The sequence below is a fragment of the Grampus griseus genome (assembly GCF_964374135.1).
Source record: "Grampus griseus genome assembly, chromosome: 8".
Lineage (NCBI taxonomy): Eukaryota > Metazoa > Chordata > Mammalia > Artiodactyla > Delphinidae > Grampus > Grampus griseus.
Genome location: NC_139002.1, coordinates 5,796,403 through 5,809,035, shown reverse-complemented (window position 1 = coordinate 5,809,035; position 12,633 = coordinate 5,796,403). Strand labels below are relative to the sequence as shown.

General features: G+C 38.1%; 1 protein-coding gene across 2 annotated transcripts in view; it reads right to left on the bottom strand.

Moving 5' to 3' along the window:
• The window catches only part of ARHGAP32 (Rho GTPase activating protein 32), a gene marked incomplete at its 5' end in the record, with an annotated part of 173,975 nt that overhangs the window by 74,533 nt on the left and 86,809 nt on the right, over positions 1–12,633 (bottom strand). For both annotated transcript variants that reach the window (XM_082661162.1, XM_082661163.1), the window contains 4 exons: positions 2,691–2,768; positions 4,326–4,448; positions 5,320–5,412; positions 7,456–7,593. In XM_082661162.1, the coding sequence (XP_082517288.1) occupies positions 2,691–2,768; positions 4,326–4,448; positions 5,320–5,412; positions 7,456–7,593 (432 nt within the window). The remainder of the gene's footprint in view (positions 1–2,690; positions 2,769–4,325; positions 4,449–5,319; positions 5,413–7,455; positions 7,594–12,633) is intronic.

The following is a 12,633-nucleotide window of genomic DNA, read 5'->3' as shown; positions in this document are numbered from 1 at the left end:
CATGGAGGAACCTAAAATGCATATTGCTAAGTGAAAGAAGCCAGTTTGAAAAGGCTACATACCATATGATTCCAATTATACGATGTTTTGGAAAAGGCAAAACTATGGAGACAATAAACAATCAGTGCTTGTCAGAGGTTAGGAGGAGAGAAGGATGGATAGGTGAGCACAGATTTTTAGGACAGTGAAAATACTCTGTATGAAGCTGTAATGGTGGATACAGGTCATTATGCATCTGTTAAAACCCACAGAACTATATACATCACAAAGAGTGAACCTTAATGAAAATATGGATTATAGTTAATAAGGATGTATGAATATTGGTTCATTAAAGGTAACAAAGAGCAAACCCCAAAACTGTTTCCATCATTATGGAGGAGGATGTGATACTGACACACTGTATTCTTATCCTTGTGATTCCGGCCCCAGTGTTCCTCAGACTACTTTTCTAGAAAGAGTGCTTACACTGTGCTGTACGTAAACTGCTAATCAGCTTGTGGGTAATAAAGTTCAGCATTTTGCCAATTCTATTCAATGAATTGTAAAGCAAGATGTTAATAGGAGAAACTGTATACATGTGTGGGGCAGGGAGTATATGAAATTCTGTGTATTATCTGGTCAACTATTCTGTAAACTTGTACTAAATGATAAAACCTATTAAATTTTTTTTTTTTTTTTGCGGTACGCGGGCCTCTCACTGCTGTGGCCTCTCCCGTTGCGGAGTACAGGCTCCGGGCGCGCAGGCTCAGCAGCCATGGCTCACGGGCCCAGCCGCTCCGCGGCATGTGGGATCTTCCGGGACCGGGACATGAACCCACGTCCCCTGCATCGGCAGGCGGACTCTCAACCACTGCGCCACCAGGGAAGCCCTATTAATTATTTTTTAAATAGTAAAAAAAAATAAAACAAAGTCACAAGCCAGCAACTGCACAGCATCAGTTCACAGGGCTCTGAGGGAAAGGCTTCCTTCCGCACGCCACGTGTACTCTGTCATGCCCCGAGACAGCTGGCCGGAGAAAATGACACACGAGACTGACAAAAAAGGAAAGGGGAGTCCACGTAACACGCTATAAACACATTAGGTTGAGCAGAGCTGCCTGCATGCCGACACCGCATTTCCAGACCGCGTCCCTTCAGCGGTCAGAGTGCCACAGCTCAGAGCTGGCCTCCATCCTGGGACGCAACAGCCCACGTCTTTGCTCCCCTTCACCCTCTCTCCCGAGAGTGGTCAGCTCTAAATGGCCTTGGTTCCCGGAAGACCACACTGTCCAAGCTACCCCAAGGCCAAGCCCAGCCCCTCGTCTCCTGCTACTGTATCAGGAAGACAGGTTTCCTGCCTCTGTGCTTCCTCCTTCATGGCTCACCGACAAAGCACAGTTTACACAGTCCATCTGTGTGACCAGGACAGGTCAAGCTGGCTAACTGGTCACATGGCTGCTTCACATCTAGCCAGTCTACCCAGGTCATCTGGACATCCTCTCCTCTGAAGACATGCACAGGACGCTGCATTTCAAAGTCACCACCTCCAGAAACCCCTCCCAGATCTCCTAGGGAGTCCTGCTGGGCTCAGAACCTCCCACTCATCTGAGAGGCCCTGAGGAGGGGACCAGTACTGCCTGTCCTCCTCATCCTGCCTCGGGGCATGGTGTCAGTGCCCAGAGGGCCTTCTGCCATGAATGAAACGAAGGCCCTGTACCAGCCTGTGAGTACCACTGGGCCCCTTCTCAGATGCTGCCTGAGGACAGTAGGGTGGGGAGGGGCACCCATGAAGCAGTCATTCCCAGGGCTCCTTCCTCCCAAGGCCCTCAAGCTCTCTGCAGTCATGGGCAACACCCCTACACTCTGCCTGCCCTTGGCCTAGGAGCCAGCCTGGCTCAAGCAGGGCCCTACTCTTTATCAAGTCTGTGAGAGAGAGTCCAGGAAAGGTCTTCAAGCCAGCCCTAAGAGTGGCCCCACCCACCTAGCCATCTGGGACTGTCTAAATAATATCTCCCCAAATTCTTATGCTGAAGCCTTTAACCCCAGTATCTCAGAGTGTGACTGTACTTGCAGACGGGAGAGAGGAGCACTGAATTGTGTGGGTTCTTCCCTTAAAGTATTCAGTTCCTTTTTTAAATGAATGCCTTTTTTAAAGCATTTTTAGATGCTCTTCTAGTGATAGTTTTAAAAGATAAAAGGAAACTTTATCATCCTATGGAAATTAGTGCTAGTCAATCTAAAATATGCCTTTATCAGGTCTCAAATTAGTTAGGCATATAAGGAAAAAGAAAGAGCTTTAGATTCTGCTGTTATTCTGCAATTCATACATTGTTTACATTAACAGTTACAGTGCATTAAAAAAACACTGATCAAACTGACAATTCTAGAGAGAAAACATACGTGATTCATGATTTTAAGCCACTGTGAAATGCAAGGCAGAGTCACAGTCCCGATAATCTAAAAGTGGTCACCAGGCATGTGATTCTGCTCACACTTTGGCTATACCACCATACAGGAAAGAAGAAGGAGATCAAAACAACCACAATAGTAACTAGAAAAGGAAACCCAAGTCTAATATCTACATTTTTTTTTATCACTGCAGATAAAATTTCTGATGACAAAGTCCACTGCCAGCACATATTATAAACAGAAATATTACTGAAAGAAAAAACGATCTTTGAATTTTCCACACCAAATTCTTTGTTGCCTACCTGAAATCCATGCTTGCCTCTCCACCACGTGCTTAACACTTTTGGGGGCATGTCAATAACAGAAACAATGTCCCCCACCTAGGAGAAAAAATTTTAAGTGAAACGTTTTAAATCAATTTTGAAAGCAATTGTCTGTCTAGAATTTAAATCTTAACTGTAACAAAAGGGTAAAGTACTATCTTATTTTCTGGCTCATTATTTCTGGTAAAACATTAACACTTCTTTCTGTAAGGAATTTAATAATCTTAACCATTTGTTAAGGAGAGGTTTACAGAAAATTAAGCAGCACAAAGACTGTGGTCCAACTAACACCTGTAGTAACTTCAGAAAGCCTGAGTGATAGCATAAGATGTCTGAACATCAGGCATCATACCACCATCACTTCTGTTAAAATACTCTGTTAACTGCTGTTACTAAAGGTGATCAGATTCGCTTTAGTGAACCTAAAAGGCTATTTTAAATACTCATATTTAGCACAACAGCGGCTTCTATTAATACATTTAGTGAGCACTTACCATGTGCCAGGCACTGTGCTAAACATTTGACATATCTTATTTCATCATATAGGAAAGCTCTAAGATGTCTACAATTACTGGGTTATTCTTAGTACATGTAAAACTGAATGACAACTACATTTCTTTTAATAGATGGTTCAATATAACATTCCCACTAAATAGCTGACTTTCTTCCCTTTAAAAGACAAACTAATGAGTTTGTACAAACTTTTACAAAATTGTAAGTATGAAAATAGTAATAATAGTTTTTAATAATATATTTAAAGGAAGTTGTATTCTTCAATCAAAATAACTGATGATCTCTGTGATAAACCAGTTAAGCACTTCAGACCAATGTTGCTAATGTACACAATATTGCTTTAAGAATTTTTTTTGTATATTCACAACTAATTTTTCCAGTCATGAAAGTCCTCTTCACAAAACCATACTTGCTAACAGACATGGTATCTTTCAAGACCAAGGATTCCTTTGTGTATAGAGCTAAAAATTTAGTTTGAGAACAGTCTGAATTCTATACAGTAAAAATTTACACTGTTTTTCCTCTTAAACTGAGTAACTGCCAGCATTGTCTTTGGTCTCTCATCAGCCAATATTAAAGGAAGAAACTTAATTCCTCTCCTTTTGCATCTGATAGCAAGAAATGTTCATTTCACTTTTCATCTGGTCTTTACCTCAATCTATGAACAATGAGAAGAAAGTATCACTAGGTATTGTTTTTAGGTGCTAAACACACAAAGACAGAAGAGGATCTGGCTTTCAAGAAGCTCACAGAGACAAACAGGAGAACAATTATGATTGAATGTAGTAAGTGACATATCAGAGATAAGCCTTGAGAACAGCTCAGAATGACGTTCAGTGCAGGTTCTGGGGGGTATGTATTTCCATGGAGTAGAGGGAAGGAGATCAAGGAGACTTCCTAGAAGAAATGGGACACATTTAAGCTGAATTTTCAAGAATGAGTACAGTCATTAAAATAAAAATAGATGGCATGCCAGGCTGAAAGACAATGATGCACAGAAAAACCTGGTGCTTTTCATTAAGGAAATGATTGCAACAGTTAAAACTGAGGCTAGAAAGATAGCAGGGACTGAGCTAACACATAGCATCTTTAGTCACTTACCTCTAAGGTCAATTCATCCGGGGCCCGAGCAGTGTACCTCTTGATAACATGGGCAGCACCAACAGCAGGAGTGTTAATGGATGATTCTTCATGAACTAGAAGGTGATTTCCCTTATTATCAATCTGTAACAAAGAAAATATACTATGAGATGGTTAAGGACATGGGACTTGGAAGTTTCTTTGTGTATCTATATAATTCAACTTGACTTAGAAAAACCATAACCCAAAGAATATTAAAAAAAAAACAAACCCACCACTTATCGAGTACTTACTATATGCCAGTCATTGTATTGTACATATAACATACATACTTTAATCTTCATAACTCTAAAAGATACTTATCATCATTATCAACACTTAAAGATGAAGATGCTAAAGCTAAAAGAGGCTCTATAAATTATAAGAGATTAAATAATTTGTCCCAGATCACACAGCCAATAATGAAGAACCAAGATCTCAGGGCAAGTTGGCCTGGCTCGAAGGTCTATATTCTTTCTACTTTTCATTGCCTTCCCAATTTCCACTGAGAGGAGAGAATAATGTAACTCTACATATGCAAATTAAGGAGAAAAACCTAACCTATTGACAGGAGGATACTCTATCACTCAAGACATTCTTAAATCAGACTCTTTAAAAGGTTAATTGTCTCTTGTTCATCAATGACTAAAAACTATTTTCAGTTACTAAGCCAATTAAATATATATATACATATATATACACATACACCTTGCTAAATGTATATACATTAATATGTTAAATACAAAAATAACAGGTGTCATTGTGATTCATAAAATAATATTAAAATTAGCTTCCTGGATTATCAAAGAAAGATTTGAGATGAAAAATATTTAATGTATCACATATCTATCTTGCAGAAAAGAATAAGCACCATTTATTCAATTCCTGAAACTCAACAGCTATGAAAATTAATATTAAATTTCTTAAGTAGATAATTTTAAAATTAACTTTAATAAAAGATGAACTGGATTAATACCTCCATCCAAGTAAGGGCAGGTCCACAATTGATCTTGTTGCCAGCAATAGCTGAAAGGCGGGACAGGTAAGCCATAAGCATCTGAGTGACTGACTAAAGAAAAAGAGAAGATTCAGTGGTAACAGAATAAAGATACTCCACTCTCTGTCAAAGAAACTGGTGTTAAGTTGGTTGTTTCCAGGAGAAAAAAATCTGCAGATTTTTATGCATTTTCATAGTTACGGAGGTTCTTTATAGAGGCTTAACAGTTCCATAACTGACACTACAGGCACTTACGTAACTTCCTGTCTGGTGCAGAACTTTCACTTTAGCCCCTCATCATCAGGGCTTATACTACTGTACAGCTTCTAATTTGGTTGCCTTCTCTTTCTATTTTTGTATTGAAAATGTAAAACGATAGCAGAGACATACTTGCTTTTCCACCTGGCTTCCCCCTGCTACTCTGAAATGCTTTCTTCAAGGCCTGCTGCAGTTTTCACACACCCAGCCATGGCAGGACAGTTCATACGTGATCCTACACCACGAAGTCAACTGATGGGTCCAGGAATGGGACCCAACATTAGCTGACCTAACAGGAGCTGCTGTAGGAATTAGGAACCGTGACACAAAATTTCAGCTCAGTCTGGCTGCTGTCTTAAAAAGAAATGAGAACCTGGCCCCTGTTGGGAGTGGTCATGTTGTGAGACAGTCTGAGAAAGAAATACACAACAGACAAGGCAGACAGGGAAAAGGAGGCAGAGAGACGTCCAGGCTTTCTATAGGACGAAAGAATCTGCGGTTTTAGGACATTCCTGAGACCCTGTCGCGGTGTCAGTTCTTGCATGACTGAAGTCTCCACTTTGCCCTCACTACATAATCGCCTGGGAATTAACTATAGATTTGAAATGGCTTCCCTTCAGGACTTCCACTGTTTTCAAGCATCCACTGTGGCTGCCAAGGAGTCTAACGCCAATACGTTTCTTGTTCCTTTGAGAAAAACCTTGTTTTTGCTCTCTGGAAGCCATTTGGGTTTCCTCTCTGTTTTGGCATTTTGAAATTTTACCACAATGTTTCTAGATGTGTGTCTTTTCACTTATTATATTTAGCACTTAATGGGCCCATTTAATCTGAAAACGGGCCCTTTTTTAATTTAGGGGAATTTATTATATTTTTAGTTACTGCCACCCACTCTCTCCTCCTATAACTCCTACAAGAGGAACAGGAACTTGTAGGAACTTCTGGATCTATTCTCTGTGATTCCCAACAATTCTCTCACAACTTTTTGTCCCTTTTGGGGCTGTGTTCTTACAAAGCTTGCTCTTCCTGCTCACTAATTCTCTCTTCATCTATGTCCATTTTGCATGTAGTCCAGCTGTTTGTTATTATTAAAATTAATTTTAAAAACCACATGTTCATTTCTAAGGTCTCTGATTATTTTTTAAAACTCTGTTCTCATTCCATGAATGTGACTGCCTCACTTTCTCTCTGAGGGTGGTAATCATGCTTCTGAAAGCCCTCTGTTTACTCTTCTGTTACTTTGTTTATTCGGTTTTCACACTGAACATTTCTAGTTTATCTGTCCCTCTGCAGTCCTCCTGTACAAGTTTCTTATGCTGTATTTTCTTGCCCCCATAAATCTTATCCCATCTACTTTCAAAGATTCCTCACAATTTTTGATTCCCTGATGGTTCTTTTTATTTTCTGGTGTTATAAAAGAATCTCTTTCCTCTTAAATTTAAAAAAAAATCTCATATTTTTACTAGAAATTTTTGGCAGGAGTGGAAATAAGTGCATGGACACAGCCTGCCATCATAAACTGAGTAAACAGCATCATTTGAATACACATTTCTTTGATTATTAGTGAGGTCAACACTTTTCCATATTTTTGCTTTTATATTTTGCATTCTCTCTGAAAAATGATCTGCTCATATATATTGCCCATTTATATATTAAGATGAGAGTCTTCTTATAAAATTATACACTGAACCTATTTCAATTCAAAATATCCTAACAGCATTACTGATTTTTCAGTTAAGAAATAATTAAGTAATCCCACGAATCTTCCTGAGTGCTCAATATAAGCTTTTATTTAGTATACTGGCAAAAAAAATTCTTCTAATTTATAGCGATTACTTCTGCAAAGTATTGAATGCTTACCTCTAGACTGTCCTTCAGGGCATCAGAACGGGGAAGCTCTGAGAGCTGGGAGAATCGTCGGTCATAAATACACAGATGAAGATGTTTATCAAGTACCCGAAAATCTTCATAACTTCTTTTAATGATCCAACTTTTGCCCTATGAGTAAGAAAAAGAAAGACTCCTATAATTTGTCTCTATTTGGAATGGTCAGGAACCAGGATTTGTTCCATAACGATGTTATTCATGAGATTTTATATTTACTAATTAACTTGACAATAAATAAACTCCAGAACCCTATAGTGAGTTATATTACATTAAAATGTCAGTAATGGAAAATAAACTAGAACTGTCCACTAAACCTCTTCCTACCACTAATCAAGCCCACTGGCTCTCCTTGGGAATAATAACTGGTAGATGGGAAGATAGCATGTGACCTTAAACCCACGGAAAGAACCATAAAATGATTTTGTACGGGAGAATATTACCAGAAATTAAAGAAAAATAAAACCAGGTCCCTGATCAGTTACCATGAACATTTCTGTGACTGAAACTGGAAATACACTGAAAATTAATTTTCTTAAATTTCATCTAGAAGCATTTGGTGTGCATATATTATCTAGAACCCACTATGTCTCCCCACTTCTCAGTCTTTCTTCCTTTCCTTACCTAAACTCACAAGCTCATTAGAAATGAAAATCTGCTCACAGAGCATATTTATTTCACACTGTCTTCTAAGTTTCTCTTGAATCTATCACTTTGTAGCCCGAGCTTTATTAAGGGCTGACATCATTTCTGACCTCCCTGCTTTTGATCTTCTCTGCCACTCCCCTCCCCCAACACAAAATACAAAGCTTGTCAGGTCACACTGACAAAAGGCCTTCAAAAGCTCCTGTGGGCAGTAATGATGAGCTGGTCCCCACTACACACCATGTGGTTTGACAATTCAGTCCACTTTTATACGGAAGCTTTCATCTCATAGCAATCTGGAGGGACTGGGAGACAAAGCAGCCATCTGAGAACTGAAGAAAACATCTCTACTGTAGCTCTTTTCCATTTGCCTCCACCAGATGGGGCAGAAGCAGAAGGTACCATTTCATGGGAGAGGTGCTGAATTCTAAACACAGGTATGTCCATAACTAACAGGATAAACTTGTCTAGTCCTACTTTGAACTACAATTCTCCATTACACAGATGGAAAGCAATACCACCTCCCTCTTTCAGAGGGCTGTTAGAATGAAATAAGAGAACAGATGTGTCAGATATTTTTAAAGAACAGTCTCCTGGTTCCTATTCTAAGAACTGCTAGTTCAATAAATCTGGAATGAGATCCAGTTAATCTGATGATCAGCCTGAGTTGGGAACCACTGATCCACAAGATTAAGTCCAAACATACTTGCACATATCAGGGCTTGCATCATCTGGGCCTCTCTAAATTTATAGTGTGATCCCACTCACTACTCCTCCATGCCGTTTCTTTGCTTCCAGTTATGCTCAATCACTTGCATTTCTTCCATGTGTGAAATGTTCCCTTTCTTGCCTACGTGATTTTTAAGTGCTGTTCTTCTACTATGGAAAGTTGTTCTTTCACTCTTAGCTCAAGTAAGCGCCTTTGTTTTTTCAGTTCTACCACTGCCTTCTACCCAAAGCATTCCTGAGTGACAACAGGTGGTTAAATACTTGTTCCTTTGGAATGGCAAAAATAAAAATGAACAACAAAGCAGAAAAAAAGAAAAACAACTTATCGCATAGTTGCAAATATTTTTCTTTCACACATACACATTTCAAAAATTATGCAACACTTCAAATATCAGAAAATTACAAAAATTAATTTAACGTATGTATATCTCCATCACAGAGATTAAACAGATGTCGACTTTTTATTTCAAAGCTCTGGATTTTTTAAATTGAAATATAGTTGACTTACAGTATTATGTTAGTTTCAGGTGTACAGCAAAATGATTGTTATATTATTTTTCAAATTATTTTCCATTATAGGTTATTACCAGATATTGAATATAGTCCCCTGTGCTATACAGTAAATGCTTGTTGCTTATCTATATTATGTATAGTAGTTTCTATCTGTTAATCTCATACTTCTAATTTATCCCTCTCCCCCTCCCTTTCCCCTTTGGTAACTATAAATTTGTTTTTCATGTCTGTGAGTCTGTTTCTGCTTTGTATATAAATTCATCTGTATTGTTTTTTAGATTCCACATATAAGTGATATCATACTTTCTCCATCTAACTTACTTCACCTAGTTTATTCTCTAGGTCCATCCATGTTACTGCAAATGACAATATTTCATTATCTTTTATGGCTAAGCAATATTCCATTGTATAAATATACCACATCTTCTTTATCCATTCATCTGTTGATGGACACTTAGGTTGCTTCCATGTCTTGGCTATTGTAAATAGTGCTGCTATGAACACTGGGGTGCATGTATCTTTTCAAATTAACGTTTTCTCCGGGTATATGCTCAGGAATGGGATTGCTGGGTCATATAGTAGCTCTATTTTTAGTTTTTTAAGGAACCTCCATAATGTTCTCCATAGTGGCTGTATCAATTTACATTCCCACCAACAGTGCAAGAGGGTTCCCTTTTCTCCACACCCTCTCCAGCATTTATTACTTGTAGACTTTTTGATGATGGTCATTCTGACCATAGTGAGGGGATACGTTTTTTAAAAAAATTTTAATATTAATTTTTTTAATGGGGTATAATTGTTTTACAATGTTGTGTTAGTTTCTACTGTACAGCTAAGTGGAGTTCCTGTGCTATACAGCAGGTTCTTATTAGTTATCTGTTTTATACATATTAGTGTATACATGTCAATCCTAATCTTCCAATTCATCCCACCCCACCCCCCGCTTCTCCCCTTGGTGTCCATACGTTTGTTCTCTACATCTGTGTGTCTATTTCTGCCTTGCAAACAGGTTCAACTGTACCATTTTTCTAGATTCCACATATGTGTGTCAATATACAATATTTGTTTTTCTCTTTGACTTACTTCACTCTGTATGACAGTCTCTAGGTCCATCCACGTCTCTACAAATGACCCAACTTCGTTCCTTTTTATGGCTGAGTAATATTCCATTGTATATATGTACCACATCTTCTTTATCCATTCATCTGTCGATGGGCATTTAGGTTGCTTCCATGACCTGACTATTGTAAATAGTGCTGCAATGAACATTGGGGTGTATGTGTCTTTTTGAATTATGGCTTTCTCTGGGTATATGCCCAGTAGTGGGATTGCTGGGTCATATGGTAATTCTATTTTTAGTTTTTTAAGGAACCTCCATACTGTTCTCCATAGTGGCTGTATCAATTTACATTCCCACCAACAGTGCAAGAGGGTTCCCTTTCCTCCACACCCTCTCCAGCATTTGTTTGTAAATTTTCTGATGATGCCCATTCTAATTGGTGTGAGGTGATATCTGACTATAGTTTTGATTTGCATTTCTCTAATAATTAGTGATTTTGAGCATCTTTTCATATGCCTGTTGACCATCTCTATGTCTTCTTTGGAGAAATGTCTATTTAGGTCTTCTGCCCATTTTTTGATTGGGTTGTTTGTTTTTTTTTGATATGGAGCTGTATGAGCTATTTATATATTTTGGGTATTAACCCCTTGTTGGTCACATCGTTTGCAACTATTTCCCCCATTCCATAGGCTGTCTTTTCATTTTGTTGATGGCTTCCTTGCTGTGCAAAAGCCTTTAAGTTTGATTAGGTCCCATTTGTTTAATTTTGCTTTTATTTCTTTTGCCTTGGGAGATGGTCCTAAGAAAATATTGTTATGATTTATGTCAGAGAAATTTTGCCTATGTTCTCTTCTAGGAGTTTCATGGTGTCATGTCTTATACTTAGGTCTTTAAACCGTTTTGAGTTTATTTTTGTGTATGGTGTGAGGCAGTGTTCTAACTTCACTGATTTACATGAGGCTGTCTAGCTTTTCCAACACCACTTGCTAAAGAGACTGAAGAGACCTCTGCCCATTTTTTAATCAGACTGTTTTCTGCTATTGAGTTATAGGGGTTCCTTGTATATACTGGATATTAACCCCTTATCAGATACGTGGTTTGCAAATATTTTTTCCCATTCCACAGGTTATCTTTTTACTTTCTTGATGCTTTCCTTTGCAGTTCAGACCTTTTAGTTTTTTTGTAGTTCCACTTGTTTATAAACATTTGCTTTTGGAATCAGATTTTAAAAAATCATCACCAAGACTGATGTTAAGGGGAATATTACCCATGTTTTCTTCTAGGAGTTTTATGCCTTCAGGTCTTACATCTAAGCCTTTAAACCATTTTGAGCTAATTTTTGTGTATGGTACAAGTCTATTTTCATTCTTTTGCATGTGGTGGCCCAGTTTTCCCAGCACCATTTATTCAAGAAACTGTGCTTTCCCCATTGTATATTCTTGGTTCCTTTCCTGTAAACTAAGTGACCATATACGTGTGGGTTTATTTCTGGGCTCTCTATTCTACTCCATTGATTATTTTTCTGTTTTTATGCCAATACCATACTGTTTTGATTACTATAACTTTGTAATATAGTTTGAAATCAGAGCACATGATACCTCCAGTTTTGTTCTTCTTTCTCAAGATTGCTTTGAATATTTGGGGTCTTTTGTGGTTCCAAACAAATTTTAGGGGTGTTTCTTCTATTTCTGTGAAAGACACTATTGGAATGTTGGTAGGGATTGCACTGAATCTGTACATTGCTTTGGGGAGTATGCACATTTTAACAATATCAATTATTTCAATCCACGAGCAAAGAATTATCTTTCCATTTATTTGTGTCATCTTCCATTTCTTTCAGCAGTGCCTTACAGTTTTCAGTGTACAGATCTTTCACCTCCTTGGTTAAATTTATTACTAGGTATTTTATTATTTTTGATGCAACTGTGGGATTGTTTTCTTAATTTCTCTTTCTGATAATCTGTTATTAGAGTTTATAGAAATGGAACTGACTTTTGGTAAGAAGCTTGAAGCTTTCCAACTAAGATCAGGAACAAGGCAAGGATATCTTCTCTCATCACTGATTTAAAACACTGTGCTGGAATTCCTAGCTAATGCAGTAAGACAGGAAAAGGAAATAAAAGATATATAGATTGGTAAGGAAGAAATAAAACTGCGTTTGTACACAGATGACATGATCATCTAGGTAGAAAATACAGAACAAAACA